General features: G+C 43.2%; 2 protein-coding genes across 3 annotated transcripts in view; one reads left to right on the plus strand and one right to left on the minus strand.

Annotated features, from left to right (window-relative positions):
* On the plus strand, positions 1-15,511 carry IFT52 (intraflagellar transport 52). The gene is made up of 10 exons (XM_050174966.3): positions 1-230; positions 310-397; positions 4,833-4,962; positions 5,613-5,748; positions 6,393-6,522; positions 7,997-8,083; positions 9,366-9,589; positions 11,219-11,306; positions 13,238-13,480; positions 14,864-15,511. Exons 1-10 carry the CDS (start codon positions 79-81, stop codon positions 14,927-14,929), a joined length of 1,344 nt encoding a protein of 447 aa, XP_050030923.1. The 5' UTR covers positions 1-78; the 3' UTR covers positions 14,930-15,511.
* Positions 15,009-24,452, minus strand: part of LOC126527217 (uncharacterized) — an 18,547-nt gene continuing 9,103 nt past the window's right edge. The window contains exons 6-10 of one of the 2 annotated variants that reach the window (XM_050174972.3): positions 23,016-23,045; positions 22,353-22,449; positions 21,592-21,729; positions 20,757-20,861; positions 15,009-16,982 (exon numbers count right to left, since the gene is read on the minus strand). In XM_050174972.3, the coding sequence (XP_050030929.1) occupies positions 16,927-16,982; positions 20,757-20,861; positions 21,592-21,729; positions 22,353-22,449; positions 23,016-23,045 (426 nt within the window). In that variant the 3' untranslated portion in view covers positions 15,009-16,926. The remainder of the gene's footprint in view (positions 16,983-20,756; positions 20,862-21,591; positions 21,730-22,352; positions 22,450-23,015; positions 23,046-24,452) is intronic. The other variant, XM_050174973.3, reaches the window with a different exon arrangement.

Raw genomic sequence — 24,452 nt, forward strand, 5'->3', positions numbered from 1 at the left:
GCACCGCGTGGCGCTGCTGTTGTCGCAGAAAGCGTTGTCATGGTGACAGCGGCGTGTAAACAAAACTGAAACTCGCAAATGTTGGAACGCTCCGAGCATGTGCTCCAGCAATCAATGGGCGAGAAAGTTTTCACGATACTGTTCGACTCGTCTAAGCACGAGCTTTTCAGCGTTAGCGATGGCTACAAGGTGCTACAGAGGCGGCTCAAAAGCATGTGGCAAGTCCAGAGGTAACGAAATTTTATTGTATCAAATTTCTTTAAAAGCACGTCGGTCATAACTAAAGCGACACAAAACCTGTCGCATCAGCGGAAACACGCAGATATCGCCCGATCTGTTGTCCGGCATCGACGCCCTCGTGCTTGGCGGTCCACGACAAAAGTTTACGGAGATGGAGGTAAGTGCCAGATGGCGTGTTTACGTTTTTAGGTTGGATTCATTTACACCGCTGACGTTACCTCAGCTAGCAGGGAGTACGCAGTTATAGCAAGTAGACGTCTATCTTCCAGCTAGCTAAGGTCACAGCTAGTAGTCGTCTTTGGAAGCTGTACTCTAGACCTAGACCTCTACCAGCCAGCTGGTAGCTCAGCTAATGAGCACTTACAGCTAGCCAGTACCCACCTTGGGAAGCACTGCTGTATCTGCGGCATAGACATTTAATGTTGAGGCTTGTTTCAACCTCGCAGGTGCTGTAGTTAGCTCTACTAACCATGTTTACGATCCAGGAAGGTTAAACTCTTATTTTGCATGTCACTACAAAAGCACAAGAAAGACCACAGTAAAATTTTAACTTAGACTGCGGTTAGTATCTTTCTTTTGCCAATTTCCATCCAGATGAGCTGTTGTCAAGCCCTTGATTTCATGTCACTGTAATATTGCACAAATATACTAACTTGATATTCATTTAATGAACTAATAAATCCAGTGCAACCATATTTTTTGTCCATACATAGCACCAGTACCGGAATAGTTATCCCAACGTTCACTAAGAAATGTATTTGTCCTCTATGTATTCTTCTCCGAGACCTTCTTTTTAAACTGCAAGACAAGTTTTTTTTCCTGAGCTCGTGCAAGTATGAGCATTTCTAGTGATCAAAAGATGTCTGCATTCATCAACTTTAATGTGCACCAAAGTTGGTAATGAAACATTATTGGAGGTTTTCATATAAAGTCTGATGTCCCCCGCTACACATGTGTGGCAGAAAAAAAGCTGCTTTTCATTATGACCATTTACTTTTAAGAATACAGGCTAAACAAGTGTTGCGGTCCACTCATTTTGTTCAGTCATTCTCAACGTTCAAGCACCATATCTGTAAATTGTTCTACATTTTCAGAGTCATGCAGAAAAGAACCATTGTTTGGTGACACTAGTGAATCAGTATAATCATACTATACCATGCATGCCGGCTGTAGCAGTGCACTTAATAAGCATGTCTGTTTGAAAAATTGCACTAAATATACGATTCAATTCCCCTTGTTCCACAGGCCATGGGTAGGTTGCACTGCATGCGCATCTTATGTGCCAGCTGCACTGGTATGAAAACGCATGGATCCATATGCAAAAGCCACGTATGCTGTTTCCACGACCGAATACAGCCCATAAATACCACTATCACCTCAGGTAAACTGCACTCTAAACAGTTGCATGCAGTACTAACGGCAGCAGAACTGAGTTCAAGTGTGTGGAGAGTGCATACATATTAAGCAAGATAAAACAGCATGCAGAAAGGCTGCTTCCTGTTTCTACGCAGATGCATCCTTGCATGATTTCTTATAGATACTTAAAGGAGCAGTGAAAAAAGCGGTTTATTTCATAAATACAAATATGAGCCAGTATGGTTGCTATGAATATGACTCGTATAGTGAGTCCTTAGTAAGTGCAGCTTCTTTAGAGAACTTAGAAATCGTAGTTATGAATGTGCAAAAAAAAAGTTGTCTTAGCGAAAAAAGTATTAAGATATCTATAAACAGGTACAGGGACCAATTAGCTTTTTTTGAGAGCATCCTAAATGTAGTACACTTGATCTTCAAATAAAGCAAACAGCGCAGAGAAAAAACAGGCTAAGACTTGGGCGGAATTGTAACCTTAGAAGGCAGCAAAAGTGCATTCACGATGCATTCTTGAATATATCTTTCTAGTAACTAATGTTGTGAAAGACTTACTTTACCTAAATCATGGCTGCAAAACTATGCCATTGTCACAACACACACACGCACGCACACACACATACACACACACGCACGCACGCACACACACACACACACACACAAGCAAACAAACAAACAAACAAACTGATTTGTGGTGCTTTCAAAATCTCTACCAGTTGGCCTATCATGAGGAGCTCCTTGTGGGCCCTGGAGCTGCCATGTTTTAATTAGGGGTCCCACCATTTCTGCTAACTGGAAAGGCTTAATTTTCACCTTGGAATACTTTGTTGCAATCTTCTACTGACAAGTGGGACTCCCATGCAGAAAGTTGGTCGATGAGATCACGGTTGAGGGATTTGCTTCTTCGTGCCACATCATGAATAGATGCAGCTGCTTGCACAGGGATTGGTGGGTTCAATGGTTTCTAGTATTCTGCACAAGTTAAAACAAGACATCAACAGTATAAAACAAGCTGTGCATCAAAATTATTACTCTCTTTTAAAATGCAGCTAGTTTAAATTGTATTCCCGGTGCAGAGCTATTTTAGACGTGAAGCAGGCGACTGTTCACGTCACCGAAACCATAGTTTGCATTCATGCGGTGTCGCAAACAACTTAAGCACGAGCATTAGTTGACGCTCAATGCTCAATGCTCAACTAAAGCTCAATGCATTAGTTGACGGTGATATAATAACATTGTCACTAAAAGCCATCAAACTGACCCTTCCAATTGTATGCTTCTTTTTTAAATGCAGGAGGACTCTCTCCCTTGTTATCCTGTCAGGTGTTGAACGATCATCTTTGTTTTCGCAGCATGTTCATAGTGTGTGTGTATGCATCAGTTATGTCTCGTACCATGAGACCGCTACATTGGAGTTTTGGTGATATGAACAGACTTCTGTTTCACATCTGAAGCCACACTACACTTGGTGCATGTTTTAAGCTGTCACGCTAAAACGTAATGCATTAATTATTAATATTTTTGTGATAATCAAGGAATTGAGGATCCATACTGAGTTGACAATTACTGAGTTGACAGCTATCCATTATTAGCATGAAAATGAGGCAAAAATTTTGTGGTATACTCCTAAAACACTAAGTACCCTCTCGTCAGTGCAAACAATGACAAACAACCTCATCGTCATTGTATTGATATCAAATTCAAATTGAGTATGGTAAACTTCAAAAGGCAAAGGCCATTTTCCTTACCTACAAATAGCACAACACAAAACTCCTTAACCTGAAGCTGACAGCATTTTATGAGCCAGTCTGCCGCTGTTTTAACAGAGTGTGACAGCATATTGGCTCACGTTGGGTCATTCCTAGCAGCCTCTGAAGTTCAGATATTGACCAACTGATGCATGTAGCATAAACGGCTACTTAAATTAGAATAGCAAAATAATAGCATATTGGCTGTTAACATCCATAAGCTGCACTGGCTTATGTCAAGGAAACAGTGCAAATGTAGTAGCTCACTAGTCAACAAACAAAATGCACCTTGTGTTAGCCTTGTTTCGTGTCTCGAATTTATTGTCATCACTTTCTCTCTGCCGCAAAATTAACCCTGCATTACTTCAAGGTCACATTCAACGATGGCAATGAATTGCTTCATCCGAGGTTTTCCTCTTGCAGTGAGAAAGGGCACTGGACTTCTCTCTACCGTTGGCACAGAATGTCATATGAGCAGTGATAGCTCACACATAATCTCAAATCGCATAGAATCTCCAAGTGAAAACAGGTGCTTTGATAAAAAAATAAATAATAATTACTGACGATTACGATACCCCCTGATGCGAAATTTGAGCACAGCTCTATACATGTTTTCATTTCACGATATATTGGCTCATGTGGCACGTTGGAAGCAGGGCGAATTGTGGTGCTACTGCCTCACTAATCCGGAAATTGCGAGAGGCAGCACGTGGGTGATGTGTGGGCACGACTAACAGCAGCCATCACAGACTTCCCAGATGACTTGCGCTACTCTGGTGCCACTTTGTGACCATCGTCACCATACTATGCTTTCTTCTCATGCTTTCGCCACACCCTCCTTTTCCGCTTTCCACCTCATGGTTCGGCTTCACTCTCCTCCTTCACTTTTCTCCTCGTGTCTATCATTCACCGCTGCTTTCCACATTCACTCTTTCATCTTTGCTGTGCTTGTTCACTCGGTTATGCTGATGCTCGCCGAATGGGCACCTAAGACTCTATATATATATATATATATGCGCGCGCGTGTGCTCACACACACATTCTCTTCTAAGCTATCCCATCCCTTCTCTACCTCTTAACATGACTGGCTTTTCACATTTTGCACACATGCACTTTCTTCTACTTTGACACTCCTAATGCTAACACATTAAAAGGGAACACAAATATTGTTTATCAATGTTTTGAGTTTCACATTACCTTGCAGGTCAGGCAAATTCTAGCAGCTTGATCATGTGTATATGTGTATGTAAATGTCAGTGTAGATGTGCCAATTCTGATAAGGATATACAGTTGAACCTTGATATAATGAATTATCAAATATAGTGAAGTAAATACAAAAATATATATTTGTTTCTTTTTTTGTTGCCAGCATATGTGCATGTATGCATTAATGAACATTGAATATAAAGAAGGTATTGCTGTGTCCTATGCGACTTCTTTATAACGACGTTTGACTCGACTGGTATGCCTTTGCAGTTTTCAGCCTTGCGAGACTTTGTGACTCAAGGAGGGAGGCTACTGGTTTTACTTGGTGAAGGTGGGGAACGCCGCTTCCAGACCAACATAAACTTCCTGCTTGAAGAATTCGGCATTGTTGTCAACAGCGGTAGGTACACTATTTAATGAAAGAAAAAGCAGCTCACCATTCTGGAGTGTCACAAACCACTTAGTGCTTTGTCATGAAGTAGAATGCATGCTGAACTCAAAGGTTAATAAAAGAACCTGCAAGTACATGTATGATTCATTTTACTTTGCAAGTTATAAGCTTGTACTTTGGCTAACCTTACTCTGCAGCAGTCAACAGGTGTGAGCACGATCACATATGTTTGTGTGGTTTAGCATAGCATAATCTGGGCTGGCACGTTCTGCAGCCACAAACGCATATATCTTGTAGACACATTGTGCATTAACCAGGCAGTGTTACTACTTGTCTTTATTAATTCTTAACAGAAACAATGAGAATGGAAATTTACAGAAATGAGCGTGCACCATTGAGTCTCTGCACTGTTGAGGTGAATCTCCGGCGGACGACGCTCTGACTTCCCATACTGCCTTGCTGCCGCCGCTAAAGCTGCACACTCATTTCTGAAAAGGTCCATTAATAAAAGACAAGCGATGGTGGTATAGACATCTTTTCATCTGTGTATTTGGTGGGGTAAATTTGTTTTACATTGTGTTGCTTGATACAGCGTAGCAGAGCTGACAAGTGTGTGGAAAAAGAAACTACAAAAAAACACTCTTTTCTCAAACCACTAGATGCTGTTGTGAGGACAGCCTATCACAAGTACCCTCATCCAAAAGAAGCACTGATCTCTGATGGAATCCTCAACAGAGCTGTGAGCAGGGCTCTTGAGGAGACGGCGCTTGGCTCCACTTTGAGTGGTGATAGCCGGTGAGGTCATTGCAGAGCCTTACAAACATTCTCTCCTTCGGTCACAATCTGCGATGTACTGTATTGCATTGCTCACAGTCAGTAAGCATGTAGCGCCTGTGACGTGCATCTGTGTCTCTTCTTTGTAATTATGCCTTCGTGCCACATTATGTCGGTAAGCAAACACCAACTAGCCCAACAACAAGTGCTTCTACAAGCATGTCAGGGTAGTGTAATTTCATACCAAGGTTCTGCAGACTTCATTGAAAGAAAGCCAGGATGCTAAGATGATCTTCTGTGCATTTGCTAGTGACTCTTTGCAATTACGGAGCAAATAAATTTTGATTAGTCACAGTGACGACATGCCTTGCATACCTAATTCATTTGTAGGCCCTTGCGTCTGCCCGAAATACACCATGCCACAAATGAAGGTCTGCACCTGTACACATGGCAGTGGCTGGCCGGACAGCTTTCTTGTGTTTATCTGGAGGGCCAGGCGTTGAAGCCTTTTTCAGATCATCTGATGTAACTTATTCGTGCTTGGTTCAGTGTGCTTTGCAGTTTTTCTGGTGCACTGAGCATTTCTCTTCACCTATCACCTATCACTATCAGTTCACGCAAAGGTTTGTGCCCGCTTCAAAAGTGCAGTGATGTTGTTCTTGCAGAGGACTGACATTTGTCTACCCGTTTGGTGCCACGCTAAATGTTGCCAAGCCTGCTGTGGCTCTCCTGTCTACGGGGGGCTGCTCTTTCCCTGTGGCACGTCCCGTATGTGCACTCTACGTCGGGCAAAAGGTAAACATCCCACACTCCACTCAAAGAGACAAGGGTAAAAGAAAGGCTTAACCATGAGTGAGCTCAATTCACTACACTACACTGAGTGAGAAGAAAAGGGGGGAGAATAAAAGGACGAGACAGGATAGAGTTCAAGCACGTAGAAGATGCAGGTAAACTGGAATCTGCAGCTCTGCCTTGTTCATTGTTCCAACGAGGGGTAATGCTGCGACTGGAGCCAGCTGGTGGGAACATGCTGCCTAATTAAAACCATAACAAGCTAAGTTAGTGACAAGAAGTCAGACAAGATTAAGCGTGAACTCACTGAAGTTGTTACACGCTCTTTTGACCAAATGGAAAGAGAAATTGATGAGGCGTTTGAAATGCACCATATTGATAGATGTGCAAGAGTGCTATCGATAGCTCTGACTAAAATGAATGGAATATTTAAACTCAACGCATGTTCAGAACAACAAACATATTTAAATGTCTTAGGTGCGCATGTTGATGAAGGAACTTGGGGACGTGTGCTGTATGGTTTTAAATTGTGTCTTTCTTGCTTTCTTGTTTTGTGTGTCCAGTTTGCTTCGCTGTTATTTTTCTTTTTAACTGTATAAATAAGGTGCATGCCGTTATGGAAATAAATCAATTGAGAGTTTGTCCTTCACGTTGTCTGTCTGTCTTCTTGCCAACCTGTCCCTTTTTACACTTTTAAGCAGGTCATTATGGGGGAGAACACCTCCTGTCCTAACTGTTGTGCTCAAGTACAAAAGGCACGTGCCGCAACTTCTGCAGTGGTTTTTGAGCAGGGGCTCATGCAAGATTGCAGCAGTCCAGAGCGCATTATGGCGGAGCACCCAGGAGGTTCTCATTCAGAAGTTCTATCAGATGGCCACTCAGTCCGAGAGTGGCTCTAGAAACCATAGTAGCACTCTTGTGGCTTTAAAGTATAAAGCTTTAAGGTATAGCATGCGATGCACATAGGGACGATTCCCAGAATCTGGCATTGAAGAGTGCTGTTTCCTGGGCAAGTTCGAATTGCATACTGGTATGGGCGGCACTTTCTAAGACACGGACACAGGAAGGCACACGGATAAACAAGTAGGAGCACTCTAGTAATAGTGACCTGCACCATGTTTCATAATAAAGGAAAAATTATTCCTGCTTTCTAATTGCCTTCCACCTATACATGCAACAGAGCTGTAGACAGCCTCTAAACAAATGAACAGTCTTAGTCAAGCAAGTGGTCTTGCAACGTTTACTAAACAGATTAATGGAAACATGGACAGCACGCACATTATAGTCATTCACACATCTGTTATTATTATGTCGGGTGAATCTCTGGAGGTGAACTTTTAGTGTAAGTAGAATTACTGCATGTGAGATATACATCCAAAAACGAAAGATATACAGCCAAAAACTAAAGAAAAAGAAAGAGTTTGACGTTTTGGGCCATGTGTATGAAAAACGCTGAACTTGCATTCTTACCATGCAGGGTGTCTCAGGAAGAATAGTGGTTCTCGGCTCGTGCCATCTTCTCTCAGACCACTACTTAGACAAGGAGGACAACAGCAAGGTCAAGGTGCGTTGGCTAGAGTTGCACTAAACTCTTTTTTAACACCGTCATTATTTTGTCCTTCATGCTTAGGCTGACCAAAAAGAACTGATGCATGTACGTATGTGTGAAGGCAACAATAAATTGCCAATTGAAATTTGGAATGAAATTTTGAAAACGGTACTCCACACAGTCTCTCAAGACAGGGCAAACCAGGCAGTGCCAAGCCATTTTTATTTGTGTGCCAAGCCAACCATAGGAAGCCGTGGAAAGCCGTGCCACTAGTGGGAGCCCACCGATGGCAAAGTTATTTTTTGTCGTTTTATTGTAAATTTAACCCTTATATTTAATTATTTACAACTACTTATCATTTCTCCTATGCTTCCCAATGGGCTTCATTGCTTGTTAGCCTCTTCTAAAGATTGAGAATCTCGGTTTTCCTTATTCTTCAAGCACCAGGCCATATGCAGTCACTTGTAAACAGAGCGCATTGTCTACCACCGGCCTTGCAATTTAATCGCAGTCTAAGATAGACTGCTGATCCTACGGCCAAGAGAGGGGCAATGATATTCCATAACACAAACCTTTCTTTGGCTTGCTAAAGATACATATGGACCATGCACCAGTAGAAACAATTCAGTTTTGCTCGAGTTATATTAAAATGTGACATAATGTTCTTGTGGCATTCAGTAAATGGCTAGAGTGATAAAGCATCACATGTTTAGAAAACACATATCTTGCTGGTTGCTGTATAATTATAACAGCTATGTGAAATTTCAACCACACTTTTAAGTGTGATACAAACTATCGGTGAATTGAACTGTATGGGCAAACAGAGCATATATTGCTTCAAAAAGCCCAGGTCCCTTTGTCTGCCTTGGAGTAGTAAACAAGTGCTTCAATTGAATCACCTCAGCATTCATTAAGCTCTAAACAAAAATAAAAGCAACATGTAACATAATCAAAATAGAGCTGTTCAGAGGGATAAACCAAGAACAATGCCCATATTCACCAACCAGTTGATACACCAGGCCAATCACCAACCAATTGTGACAGCAAACATACCTACTAGCAAAAGCGGCTAGCCAATGACAAAAATTTTATACGAATAAAATGCTTTGCGAGTTCGGTGCCAGGTTTGTCCTTCATTGCAACCTTTGTTCTTGATTTTGTGCTTTTTTATTTTGATGCTACATAGATTTAATGAACTTCACCTATTCAGCGCAGTAGCCAAGGTTTCTCAAACAGCCATGAATGTTGTTGGTATTAACGTGCAAGCATTTACCTTCCTCCCTGACCTACTGTGCAGGATGTGTTGTTCCACTTCCTGACCAATGATCAAGTGCAGCTGAATGCCATTGATGCTGGAGACCCTGAGGTGTTCGACTACAACCCCATTCCATCACTGAGCACGATTGCCGATGCCCCATTCTGCTGCCTTCAAGAGGGGGAGGAACTGCCCAATGACCCCATGGAGCTGTTCCGCAAACAGCTGTACACCCTCGACAACTCTATGCTTCCTGCAGTTATCAAGTGAGACAACAATTAACAGACCAGAAAACAGCAACTGGCTAGCTTCTAGGCTTACGCTGGTTACTCGCACAAGACAAACGTTAACCCCTTCACGGTCAGTGACATAAATATACGGTGCTGCGAACAAGTCCAAAATGGTTGATGCCGTATATTTACGGCACCGTCTGTACGTTTAAAAAGTGCGCCAATTTCCTAACTTTTTCTTTCCTGGCATGTGCTGTCACTATGTGGGAATACAGGGAATTTTTCTCTCATGACTCCCTTTCTCGGTTTTCGTTGCATGATTTGTTTGCTCGGTTTGCTCCGAAGCATCTATATACTACTGCTCGCGCATTGGCGTGCGTGCAGACGGGCAGTAGTTTGGGTTCTATTCCACGGGCGATTTCGGCTTCTTGTGCTCACAAAACTGATGGTTACCTCATTACTAATCGCTCAAAAGGCAACCCCCTGTTACTCACTTGTTTACTGCTCACAGGGGTGCGCATACAAAGGATGCCGTCGTGCATGCGTCTCCTTTTTTGGAGACTTGCTAAAACTAATTGCCTCTGGTTGGAGATAAGATGAAGATTATTTATTTATTTATTTATTTATTTACATGTACCTTACAGGCCTTCGAGAAGGCATTGTGTAAGGGGGGAAATACAGTAACATTAGTATGGAATCGGGAAAAATAAACATCAGTATAATGAAAGGAATATATAAACGTATGACAAGCCGAAGCTTGTCATACGTGTTGCTTTTTTTAAGGGCACACAACCACACAGTTTTCTTGAATGCGCTCACCTATGCAGTTTGATTACACTATGGACGCAAATATTAGTGCAAGAGCAGGAACATTTGAGACTTGTGAAATATTCTTGTGTGCACATTTTCTAAGCCTTGAGCTATGCGTATAGCAATGCATCAAATCTTAATTCTTATAAGTTTCTTTCCTTTTTTTTAATTGTTGTTATTCATGAATAAACAGTACATATATTCCAATGCAAATTATTTTTTTCTCACTTTAAGATCACCCTACAAAAGTTACAGTAAATTTTTTTCGAAATAGGCCCCTCTGAAGAATTTAAATCTGCAATAAAAGAAAGGACCCTGAGCGGTTGCATATGGTGAAAATAATCGGCCCTGAAAGGGTTAAGCCGGAGTGACCATTGGAAGAACAACTAAAATTCTCTGGCTAATTATACGCTTGAAATTCTGTTCTTGTACAAAATCACCTGTGCTGTTGCCTACACAGAATTGATAGCATTGTATTTCTTCAGCTCAAGCATAGTTGAGTCTATGTAGCACTTTGTTTTTTAAACAAGCGCCGAGCTTGAATTTGGAACAATGTTAAGCACGCCAAAAGAGCAATGAGTAAAGACTTGAGTGCTACTCTGCACGTTTGCACCCTCTCTTTCATGTCCACATCATCACACCTAGAGTTCTTTATGCATGCCCAAACAAACAGCTGTATGTACATCATGAATTACCATTATACAGGAAATCCAAAATCAAGAAGGGCTGACAGATGGAATATCACACTGTGGTATATAGGTTATAAACAGGGATAAGGTGCCTGAGAAAGAAAGGCTTTGTAAGTGCCCATTGCAGTGGATGTCTTTATGTCAGCCTTAATTTGTTGTCACCCAGTGCCTATGAAGAGCTTGGTGTGCCACACGAGCCTCTGAGACTGATCAGTCCACAATTTGAATGCCCGCTGCCACCGCTTCAACCTGCGGTAAGTTGGCAGTCATCTAGATTTATGCAGTTAAAATTTCAAAAGTTCTCGGCAGGCACGAAGACACTGGTCCAAGGTTTGACCATTTGCCGGTGTCATAAATAAAAAATGAGACGCACACAAGTGCATGCACGTTCAAGCAATGTGGCTATGACCACTATAATGAAATATATATGGCCTTTAACAGGAAAGCAAACAACAACAAAAAAAAAAAACCTACAAAATGGCAGGAAGGATCAAGAGTTAAGTTGTACGAGCAACAGTCTGGCAGGTTAGCTCTGCATTTGGGTAAAGGCAATGAGTTGAGAGCCTCTCTTTGCTCCTCTTTTGCCTTAACGTTTACAGTTCAGCATGTACACAGATGTTAGTTTTCCACTATATTTGTGATACCAGGTACGGGGGATTTAATCACATTCACTTTAACTACATGGTTTTTATCCTTTGTGCATGCATTTACAACACAAGGCCTCATCCACTACCACTAGACACCCCTCTGCACTTGTCACACTGTCTAGATAATGAAGTTTAGCTTCAGCATATTTTCGAAAACGTTTCTTTGTTTAATGTATCTGCATTACTCTGCCCCGTAATACATTTGAATGACCAGCCTGAGCATATTGTGTCTAGTATTTCGGATCACCAGTACCCGTGACCTGCTCTATAAGTGCTTTTCTTCATAGCATTGCTTATGTTCGTTTTTCTCAATTTTTTTTTTAAAGTAGAGCGTGTCCCCCCTCCTTACCCTCCCCCTGGAGCCTTGCGTGTGATGGAAGACAGTGTGCTCCTTCCCTGCTTGTGTGCACGAGATTGAGCTCAGCTTCGCTTTCACTTTCACTGATACTTTCACTCATACATACAGCATATGGCGAGCGGCGACAATTTTATCACCCTTGGACTTCACACGGAACCTCACAGCAACGTTGCCTCCAGAAATGTGCCTGGAGTGTCCATATAATTGCTATCGCAATAAAAAAAGAGAAGAAAGAAAGAAAACATTGTAACCAAAGGTTGTGAAGATTAGTTTGTGACCTTGTTGAGCCTTCCTCAAAATCTACAAAAGAACAGTCACTACACTGTCGAACAAAATGTTGATGACCTCGTCACGCATGTGGTCAGATGTGGTCAGCAGGGAAGCAGAAGGGGGAACTGCCGATGCCAGTTGCTCGTGGAGCTCACTGTCTTCGGACCCATCAGGGGCGGTAGGTTTTCCACGCAGCTTAAAACGATTGGGCCACAACTTCCTCGGACATAGATGCTAAAGCCTCGGACACGAAGTTTGCGACGTCTTGCCACAAGGGTTTCTCCAGAGTGCCCTTAGGCATTATTGCCCAGTGCGGATGATGGCAGCCCATGCCTTGCAGAGGCTGTCTTTAAACAGTTTCATCTAAATCACATCTGCTGGCTGGAAGATCAACATTAAATTAAATTAAATTATGGGGTTTTACGTGCCAAAACTACTTTTCTGATTATGAGGCACGCCGTAGTGGAGGACTCCGGAAATTTCGACCACCTGGGGTTCTTTAACGTGCACCTAAATCTAAGTACACAGGTGTTTTCGCATTTCGCCCCCATCGAAATGCGGCCGCTGTGGCCGGGATTCGATCCCGCGACCTCGTGCTCAGCAGCCTAACACCATAGCCACTGAGCAACCACGGCGGGTGGAAGATCAACATGCAGCCACCTGGCACATACGCGAGGCCTGTGACCGATGCGAAGGCCTTGCGGGCAGCATTGAACTTGATCTGCGCCTGGTGGGCCATCTTTTGGTATTTCGGAAAAAAGTATGAAATCATGCCAAAAACGTGGGTGGGTTTTCTCACAGGGCAGGGCATCCACTTGGGATATTATGATGTATGCACCATCATTAAAGGGTTAAAATATTATGATCCGACATTGTACCATGCTCTCTCATGACAAACAAACTTCTCCAGGTCTTCCCACCTTGCTTCAGAGAACCCGGTGGGCCACCACTGGAGTTGTTCGACTTGGATGAAGAGCTGAGCTCGGAGAGCCGCCGTCTGGCCCAGCTTGCTAATAAGTGCACCGATGAGGACTTGCACTATTTCCTGCTGCAGTGCGGACAAGTACTAGGCATCGGCACAGCCACAGGTGAACCGAAGCACATCATAGAGCACGTGCTCACACGCCTCGTCGAGTTTCGAAAGCTCAACCAGGTCAGTGCTCCAAGCAACTTCTCAACACTGTTGGACACGGTGCTGGCGTGGATTGCATGTGGTATTTCATTCTTCAGCAAGCCACATCTGCAGATATGCATGCTGCTGTTGGCGAAGTGGCATCTCAGCTTCTCACACAGATGATCATTGGCGAGACGTGCCGCTGAGTTCCACCCAACACGCTTGCAGCATCACTCCATTTGGCATCTGTTTTGAACTTCTCACACTCGTCACTCCATTTGGCATGTCTTGAACCTGTCACACTAGCAATAGTATAATTAATCAGTTGAGTGTTTGAGGAATGGAGGCCTCACTGACAGCAACCAAAAGAAAAGAAAGAGGTCAGTACTTCTTTAACTGTCGGGATTCGTGTGTCACTGGCATCATTATGGGAGCATAAACCTTGCAAACAGTATTGTACAGGCGAGGCCACTGCTAGTGGGAACACTGGGCCCATGGCAATGCTCCGCAATGAAGACTTGCGGCGCAGTCAAAGTGATGGGTGAAAAGCCCGGGGAGTCATCTGCCAAGACTTCATGAGGTGCTGTTGGTGGCGCTCCATGGAGCACTGCCACGGCCTCTCGTGTTCCCGCTATCAGTGGTCGCACCTGTACCGCGCGCCAGGTGGTCTGCATAGACTTAGCTGCCACTCAAACATTGAAGCAATATTTGCAGCATTAATTTTTGACCACCCAAGGGTCATGTTAACATACACCCAATGTTTGGTCCACAAGCACTTTTTTTTTTGCATTCTGCCCCCTTTAGAGTGCAGCTGATATAACTCAGAAGCCATGATGACATGTGCAAGGACTTTACATCTGCATTCACAACAGTATTGTCCGATTGCTTGTCAGCACTAAGAGCACTGTTTTGGCTGCCTCAAGTTAAAATAAAGCTATGGAGGACGAGAACAGGCAATTGCCATCAATACAAACACAAAGGAATCGGCACAGCTTTTGCAACTAAGTGAACAATTAGTTCCAAAATTTTTATAGCATTGCAGTCTATCTCTTTCACACATGTTGTTCAGACCACTGCACCAACTTTCCTCTTTAGCACTTTATCAACATGCTATTCGTTCTTTGAAGTTGTCAGGAAATAATCTTCTTATACTACTTTGCACTAGTTTGCTCTATAGCATAAAAAGTTAGTTTCACATGATTGTGATGCCTAATCTTCCATGAAAATTCTGAAAATGACAAATGGCAAGAAAGTTAATGCTTCAATTCGATTGTCCTGGCTTCCATTGCTGTACTTGCCACGAGTAGGTTGCGTAACCATCTGTGCTACAGTTGTATGACAACTTGCATTCTTGCAAACAAATATGCAGAGAACATGGATTCTGAAAGCCTGCACATTTTCTTTTTACTATGCTCTGCGCAGTGTGGAGACCCAATGCCTGGGGCATTGGAAGAGCAAGACATCATAGCCGACCAGGACAATTTGTGATGATTAGCAGTGTCACTCTAGAACTTATATTTGAGCAAATGGCAATGAACTCAAAATAATGACGAAATAAATGACGCCATTTTCCCGAGAGAAGTTCTTTTTCTCTTGTTTTATTATTACAAAGAGAGCAGACAACAGTGGGAAGTGTCCTTGCATGGACATTTGGCCCTTATGTACACAGTTTTGTGTTCGATAATCATTATAACAAGTTGCTCTCCAACAACGGGGTAAAGTTCGAGGCAACTTCAAAAACACTATTCGTTTCCTGAATCATCTATCACAACTCCTTGCAAACTTATATAGAATAATGAAACAATACAACAATGACAGAACCCATGCAGTGTGTTGGAATAAGATTTGATAGCGTAAAAAGAAACACACAAAAGAAAGTGTGGGGTAGTGTATCGCTTCCTCACTTATAACTGAAAGACATGTCTGCTGCAAAAAGGGTGCACCTGCGAGAATAAGATCACAAAACACTGGTAGCAACACAGGTGGCCAAATTGCTACAAGTGTTTCCGCATGCATACTTTTGGCAGCGGACACCTTTTGGCAAGTACAGACAAGTCCAAAAAAAAGAAAGAAAGAAAGTTCTCAATCACTTTTCAGTGCTGCACATATGCCATGACCTGACGGGCCATCACATAGCGCACTTTTATGTTATAAACGACTCTCGGTAACTAACAACTTGTACAGCGCCCCAAAACAACACTCCCAGGTGACAGGGGATGGGACGTCGGTGCGGCGCAGTTTAAGAACGGCAGACGAAGCGTTTAAAGTAACCTGGAAAAGATATGCACATAATGGTCTCAACTCAAATCGTACCGACACAAGAGGAATGCATAAAAACCATCGCTCCTTCCAGCGTTCCTTCAGTACTATATATATATGTGTGTGTGTGTGTGTGTAGAAAGAACTTCCCAGACAAAAGAACGAGACTGCACAAAAAATATGCATGTGTCTGTGAAAAAGTGTGGCACGTAAATGTGGAAGCCGCCACGTAACCGTGCTCTCATGGAGGTCAGAGTAAAAAAACGAGTGGCAAAAGGCAGTGCCATATAAACAATGGCAAAAGTAAAACTCTTAATGCAACCCACCAACCATATGAAATATAGCATTTGCTCTCCCCAGATAAAAAAAAATGAAAAGCCTCAGTGTAAAATAACGAGAATAGAGAGAAAAAGTAAAAGGAGACCTTCAAGAAGCAAAAAGTTGAGCAGCGTTGACCTTTGCAAATGGCGCAGATATCCATTTGCTCACGGGGACCTTTAAAAGACTATTGGCTGTACATCCTCTCAGGGATGTACAGTGGCCTGCTTGCAATAATAAAACTCTTCGGAACAACAAAAGTTGAGAAACAAACAAAAAGAGGGAAAAGGCTGCCACAAAGGCCACCCTCCTCTTGTGTGTTCTAGGCTCCCTCCCAGGCAGACTACACAGAGTGAGCGTCTCCACCAGTGCAGGGGCAAGCTACACAAACTTGCATTCCCTTGCGAGTGTGGCACGAACACATTCGACACACTGGTGTCCCTCATTACCTAGGGGAACGAGGAGGGCTACACAGCAAGTCTTCTTTCACCACCACCACACCTCGCGAGAAAATAATGATAAAAAAATGCAGGGACTTAATAAAACGATGTGGCTGGGGTGTGGTGTGGTGGCAGCACATTTGCATACTTCTGGCATGTGCCGTCCCGACGACACCACAGACGGCAGCTCGAAAACCTCGCCCGGCTCGCCAGCCATCACATGAGTCACATGAGCGAGGGAGAGAGAGAGAGTCACTTGTTGCACGAGAGACGAAAAGAGGTGATGGCTCGGGGGCATCGGCACCCGCTGCATTGGTCCCTCCAGTGCTCTCGCTGCTGGTGCTAGTGAACAGGCAGCAGACATGCAGGGACTTTTTTCGACGCAGCGGTGGCGGTTTGGTCCCGTCGAAGCAGACGGTCGCTTCACCTGGATTCCAGGGCGACTAGGCAAGAAGGCAGGGCACAGCTTCAGTCTTTGCGGGCCTTCTTCTTCTTTTTCTGGGGTTTGGCCTCCGTCCAGGCATCTACGTGAGCACCCGGAAGAGCAACAATGGTTTAAGTTCCGAAACTAAGCCTGCTGTAATAGGTGACTTAGTAAGGACCTCACACCTAGGGCTCAAACTAGCGAATTTCACCAGTGCTATTTGTGTTTTAATAGTCTCCTTTCTTTCTTTTCATCCCTTAAACCCCTGCCCCCATGTAGGGTAGCAAACCGAATGTGCATCTGGTTGACCTCCCTACCTTTCCTTCCCTCTTTAATGCCATATTATTGCGTGTATAATCTACGCCAAAAATTGGAAGAATTTAGCTAGTAATGTCGGCATGCGGCTTATATGCAAATTTCGCATTAAGGTGTGGCTTCACGGCAGTGCCTGCCATGCCTGGTCACGCTTCTCCATCACCGTTGCGCATTCGAGGGCTGCTCCATATGCACTGCGAAGTGATCTGATTCACGCCACATGCAAGTGACTGCTTCATCCGTGATCGCGTCCGTCGTGTGAACCAAGCTTTATTAGCATCGCTGGTAGAGGGGCAGACAGAGCCGCTGGCTGAAGATACGATGTGTACGAGGTTCCCACCCGCAAACAGGGACCGTTTTTGAAAAGACTAGAGCTCTGTTTTATGCAGCTATTTCTGCGGCTTGTATGTAAAAAAATATGGCAGGTGATTGAACAATGATCTTGCACCAAGAGTTCACATTAGGGAACTTCACTAGTCCTTTGCCTACTGCAACAGGTGACACAGCATAAATCGTACAGCTAGAGCTCGTATTAGTGAACTGCACATACTGTCTACGACCATAGCTACTGAGCCACCGTGGTGTCTAACACACAAAAGGGGCACCAGATGCAATGAGTTATACAGCACTTTTCAGGGCCAAGCATGTCTCTGTGTGTCGTTTTAGTTACCAGTTAATGCAGCTAGCCGATATGAACTACCACCACCTCGTTGCCTTCGTTGCCCTGATCCATAAGGGCAAGTTGGACTCTTAACACGAAGGCATTGGCTAGTTGGTTATTCATACTGAGGTGGAAACAGTGCTAAGGACACAAACAATGTGTTGGACAATGTAATGTGTCGCTTTCTATGCGCACTTGCGTTGTCCGTGTCCTTAGCACTGTTCCTGCCTGAATATGAAGTCAGATTCAGTCACTCAACCTTTGTCATTTTCCTGATGATATTCACAGACAGCATTTAAGACCCGTTCACACTACTACAAAAATTCGGCGAGCGAAGCGGATTCGCTTGCCGGAAAAAAGAGAGCGTGTTCTCATCTGTTGACGGGTGCATCGACGGATCTGCCGCCGCTCCTGGCTTTTCCGCGACGACAGCGAGATCTCGCGGCAGTTTCTTTTTTAGTTTCGCGACTGTCCATAGCTGCGTCCCATAGCTGCTCTTTGTAGGCAATGTCCTTGAAATTCAAGTGCCTTTTGTCGTACAGTATGGGGTGCTGCTTAATTCTATCGACGAGCATTTCCATGGAGAAGGCCGGTCGCTCAGACATCCTGGCTGCCATGCTAAGATTAGACGGGTTGCGACGTCAAAAACGCAACTTCCGGTGGCGGCAAAAGCGGGAAAAAATGGGTGCTGGACCACGCCGCTTTCCGCCCTCCTCGGCGTCAAAAGCGGCCGAATCCGCTTCGCTCGCCGGATATTTCGTGTAGTGTGAACAGGCCTTTACACTGGTGGTTGTCGTAAATAAATCTGGTTTAGATAATCTTTGCTGTTTTATGTGAGCTCCTTCTCCCTATGCTTTGCCTTATTGGCTCAATGAAAAACTATACGCTTTTAAATGTTTTCCACCATCTTGTAGTCAGTGAAGTTAGCACCTTTGAGAATGGCTTAGAACAACTCGTGGGTCTATCAGGTGGATGCCAAAAGGCAAAAAGAACTCGCTAAGCACCAGCTGCAACTGAGTACTCGTAAAATAACTTCGTACAGCTGAATCTCGCTGCTTTAGCTCAGCTTTAACCCCAAAACACCCTTCCAATACATGCGAACAGTGAAAACATTTTTGTCAGCATCCACTGCACTGATTTTGAAGTTAGTAGCATTTAAAACATGAGAGCTTAAAATCTATATTTCTAACTTAGGCTACTGATTTTCGGAAATTTTTTTTCTGAACTAAAAAAAAAAAAGAAGAGCCCTGAGGCATGAAGTTTGCAACTCTTAGAAATAAAAGACAATATCAGTTCTGTAAACTGCTTCTGTTAAGACATGTAAAGCAAACAAAACTGATGTATTTTACACCACTTTAAAGCACACTACTCATTTGTGAGTGGGACTTTTACAAAATGTTGACAATTTCTTGTAACCTCTAAACTATAGCATATTGCATTTGCCCAATTCTGATGCTCTAACAAATACTGTAGTTTGCAGAACTGCAATATCTGTTTTGGGCACAAAGGTACAGGTTTTGTGCTTCATTTTTTTTACAGCAACACTGTTAAGGGCTACTTTCCCCACTATCGTGTCCGCACGTATAAAAAAATCCCGAAGATAGTGCAATGCCGGGCCTACCCGCGGTAGAGGTGGTGCAGGCGTTAAGCACTCCCCATACCTGGGCCGATTTCTAAGAAAGTACAATACTGGGCGAACCCGCAGCAGAAGCCAAGCAGGTGCTACACTCCCCATAAGTGAGCCGATCCCAAAGATAGTGAAGTGTCGGGTCGACCCGCGGCAGAACTGGAATTCGCCATTAAGCGGCCCACATACAAAGCTTCGCTGGTCATCCTGCTTCACTGAATGAAACCACACTGAGTTTATATATATATATATATATACAGAGTGAGAGAGGGAGAGAGAGAGAGATTATTTTTTCTTTACTATGCCAATTTTTAGCAAATTTTGTAGCCATAATCAACAGAAGGCACTAAACCTAATTTCACTGCAACAGCCAATAAAGTTCAGCTTTCTCTCTTAACTGCAACATATTTCATTCAAATCAGTTAAGCGGGTTAGAGTTAAGCAGTTAAAGGGGCCCTGAAACACGCCTTGGGCTTGGTGAAATAACATAGTCAGTGGGTAGCATATGCTGCTGTGAACATCTCGGCCAAGTTTTGCTGTCGTACGTAGTGCATGGAGCTCGCAAGCGGATCGCCAAACGCTCTTTTCAAAAGAGGGCCCTGTCCTCGCTCTCTTCTGGACGATTTATTTCGTCATTGGATGCTTTGTTTCGCCATTCCCTTAGATAGCTGCTATTGGCCGACAGCTGGCATCAAGCTGCGGTCAGCTACATGGCGTAGATACTGCAGTCGTCACGGGGTGCCGCCACAAGTTTACTGGCTAAGCGTACTGCGGCTCGCTGAGGAAAACTGCGTTTGGCTTATGTCTAGCGCGTCATAGGCCCTTAAGGTGGAAGTTGCGGCGTCTACATTAACACACAAAATGAAATTTGAACAGCATGCCAAGGTGACATTTAGAAGGCGAAGCATTGTAGGCATGTCCCACTGTGCTGTAGCCTTTGCAGTGCAAGGCATTGTAGAAGGAACACGAGCACAGCAGGGGCCGTGTTTGCTTGCCAATAACCCTGCTTCTGGTGAATGCATTGAAGTACTTTTTGTGGCAAAGTATTTGTGAAATAGCCTATTTTCACTTCAAATGCCTTTCTCCACTTCGATAAAAAGCGGTTCAAGATCCCTTTAAGGGAATAAGAGCATTTATATTTTTACATGCATGCACTTGAATAAGGAAAATTGGAGTTGGTCCTGAGTGAAAGCCACTCTCCCTTATTCCAAAAGTAAACTATCACGATACGAATTTACCAGAAGCCTCTTACATCTCTTTCATAGACTTACCACCGAGTTCGTCAAAAGCCACGTTGGACTCCGCAGGTGGAGCAACTTCGCTGCTCTTTGACTCTGCCGTCTCTGGGCTGCTGGCTGGCTTCACAGAAGGCTCCGCTGCAAACAGTGCACTAGCTCAGTACTTCTAATCTCGTGTGGAACGGCGCGCAGAATCGAAAGCAGACTCCTGAGCAAACTAGATGAACCTAACAACCAGCACGAAAATTGCAAAACAGTTCAACACAGATGAAATTTTCTGCTTAAAAATTGTGCTGAGAAATAATTCAAGGAAATCTCATCTACATCACAGACATCAAAGCTCTCTGCTTCCTTTGGTGCTTTCCACCATGCTGTAAGCAAGAATTGTGCACAAATGACGCCAACATCGCCACGTGGGACCAGTAGCACTTGCGGTGCGCCAAGCTATGCGCTACTTAGCTGGTGCCATAAAGTCCTTGGCAGCAATACAATCATCAGCATAGTGTTTTTTTGCCTTCGATGAGAATATGCATGCAGCATTAAGTTGAATGCAGCATCACAAAATGTTGCCGTCAATGCCGCTGCCTCCCCTGCCCCACAAGCCTCCTAAGATATGGTATATTCTGTAAGTGGTAACCGTATACATAATATAGGCAGGTAAGCTGAAATTCTCTAATAACAAGTCACACTGTCCCGCAAAGGCAGTGCACCATCTTGGAATGTCTTGGTGCACGAATGCAAGCCTTGACCTGTGTCTTATGTCATCATTATTCTCACTGTGAACTGCTACAGTCTGCTGTGCTTTCTCGAGGTTAGACACCTTCGTATGCACAGAACACAAGACGCAATGTTAAGGTTGAGAAAATACCTGCAGGTGAGCTCTCCTGTGGTGCTGCAGCCTTTTTGGCAGTATCACTGGGCTTTGAATCCTCGGCCTGTTTTTTGTCAGTTTTGCCACCCTTTCCCTTGGCTTTTGATGCAGCATCCTCAGACTTGGTGACGTCCTCTAAAGAAACAAGGAAAATACATGTGTTAAATGAAATTGCATAGTTGCACAATAACTGAAAGGTGGGCAAGTTGGTGCGGACTCATAGCTATGCCTGGGCCGTGTGACATAACAGACTAAATAAGAAAAAAAAAAGAAGGAATAGAATAGGCAGAACAAGGTGAGATGAAACACAGGTGAGAAAAATTTAATGTAACTGTTCACTAACCAATAAATGGTTATCTGACGGACAACAAAGCTGCATCACATACTTTTGACATTTTTGGGGACTCGTGCGTGCTACAGAACAAACTGCCAAAGTGGTTAGTCGAGGCATGGCTCACGATCTCATCTGCGACAGTTGCAGAGACATTCAAGAAAGGTGGAGTTATAAAACTCGGTGGATTCCACACAGAAGACAAGACAGCAATAAAGAGCTGTTTGGCAGTGATGATGATGGACACTAAGTGTGGACAAATTTACATTCCCACAAGTTTCTTTTCTGGTATCCATTCTTTTTTTTTAACTATAATATCTGGTGCATGTTAGATCTGGCACACATTAGTTTTGTACTTTGAACCCACAATAACTTTGTACGCATTAGAATTGGGGTGATTTCGGTAGATGTTATGTCGCTTTCTCACTCTTAGCTGACTCCTTCTTGGCCGGGCTCTTCACAGGCTCTGGTTCAGTAGGAGGAGACTTTGGCTTCTTTTTGTTCCTCTGATCCTTGGGATGTTCCTAGACGTTGAACAAAGAACACTGCTGTCACTACAGCCAGCAATCACGTTTTTTTGGCTTGCTATTAAAGAAAATGTGATTCAATAATGGTTCATATCAAAGAGGGCTGTGGAAGTTGGAGTCAAGATGCAAGACAAAGGACAAAGACAAGTAATGAGAAATCATGACAACAACACTTAAAAAAAAAAAAAGAGCAATGAGGCATGAAACTGCAAAACAAGATGAAATCAGGTCCATCCTAAGACAGTGTCCAGAAACTTGACAGTAATGTAATTCCAGAGATACACAAAATTAAAGAGAAAAATGAATGCAACATCATCTTGAGCCCAGAAAGAAGAGCAGCTAGAACAGGACGAGCAAGAAATACAAGATGAAAATAAACAAGTGCAAATCACGGGCATCTAAAACACACATACACACACAAAAAACAAAGGAAGACCGCTTGCAGACCTACAACACAAACCCATGCAAGCTGGGCCACCTAAATGTGCACTTGATAATTTTAATACATTTGGTACTTAGGTCTGCCTCACAGCCATTTGATGACAGATAAAACTGTCACTTGCCTTGTTTACAATGTCTCGATAAAGTGTGAACTGCGAAGAGAAAGCACAACCTATTAAGAGTTGTGTAAACACATGATTGGAATTTAGGGGCATGTATAGGGGCACATAACACTTGCATTACCTACGTAGATCATAAATTGAACTACAAGAGATATTTGAACGAGCGTGGAGAGAGCCTAGCATGCTCCATGAGAACATTTGTCTAGATGTAGCTCTCATAAAATTCCAGTGACCTCTTCAATGTTTTCTGCGCTACAACTGTATTGTGTTACAAGAATACAAAGAAACATGTGAAGCGAAAGATGTTGCTCAAAGCATAGCATAAAATGTGAGTGTAAACAAATTTACAAGCAATGCAAGTATACCAGGAGAGAGTTCCCAGGCTAGTGATGACACCCTGGCGTAGTATCAGGTGATATGCACCACACTTCTTTTTTATTTGCGATAGGTGGTGTCATATTTGTTAAATGCAATATATTATTGTTCTCTCCTTACCAATGTTTTGTATTGCAATATTGAAGCAGTTCGTGGCTTTAGGTGGATACTTCCCGACACTTGGCAAAAAGAAATATTGTCACAAAATTTTTAGCAAAATGTGGCAATAAAGTATCACAAAGAACAGTAAGCGAGCAATAGCACAAAGGCCTGTAAGGAATTCCTAAATAAATAAATATAAAGGGGCCCTGCAACCACCTTTCTTGAAACCGTAAAACCAATACATTCTCAAATAATTTTTCTGAGAAAGTCCTAACATGAATGAAAACAAAATAAGAAGAGTGCCAATGTTTACTTTCCCCTATTCGCCTTCAGCCCATTGGTTACCCTAGCGCGAGTTGGTGCAGGCAGCGATGCTCAGGTCTATTGCTCTTTTTATTTTTTCCATGGGTTGCTGTGGTTACACCCTTGGAGGTTGACGTCTGACAAAAGAGTTTTCACAAGGGATGGGTAGGACATATTAACCGCCGTGGCTTCCCTGTTCACTCGAAAATTGTCAATAACGCATGTGTGTCCAATGGCTGACACCGGCATTTATAGGCCACTGCGCTTCAGGTAACATCAGGAGTTATGATTTTAAACAGAAATTCCAGAGGAACTCTCTTCTGAGTGTCAACATTGAAGTGCTGCAACTACTGTTTTCGGGCAGGCATAGTTATTTAACATTGTTCTTATTGCATAAAAAAAAAAAAACTGCAGAAGCCACCAATACCTTCTTTTTAGCAAAGCTGAAAACTGACGTGTTGTGAATTTTTCAGGAAAATTAAGCAAAGGAAACTATCACAATACTATTAGAACCAAATGAGACAAACAAATGTGGACCTCATATATGAAATAGGTTACACATAACCACAACTTTTCTGCCATAACATGAATAATAAAGATTTTTAAGAGCTTCTTGGTTAAGGACCCAGAAACACCTTATTAAAGGAACATTAATTT

The sequence above is a fragment of the Dermacentor andersoni genome, chromosome 9 (genome assembly GCF_023375885.2).
Source record: "Dermacentor andersoni chromosome 9, qqDerAnde1_hic_scaffold, whole genome shotgun sequence".
NCBI classification, from domain to species: Eukaryota; Metazoa; Arthropoda; class Arachnida; order Ixodida; family Ixodidae; genus Dermacentor; species Dermacentor andersoni.

Bases quoted from the DNA above. Each gene is read 5' to 3' on its own strand.
- IFT52 (XM_050174966.3), top strand. From the start codon at position 79: ATGTTGGAACGCTCCGAGCATGTGCTCCAGCAATCAATGGGCGAGAAA. The intron at 231-309 runs GTAACGAAATTT...CTGTCGCATCAG, and splicing joins AGCATGTGGCAAGTCCAGAG to CGGAAACACGCAGATATCGC. The intron at 11,307-13,237 runs GTAAGTTGGCAG...AAACTTCTCCAG, and splicing joins TGCCACCGCTTCAACCTGCG to GTCTTCCCACCTTGCTTCAG.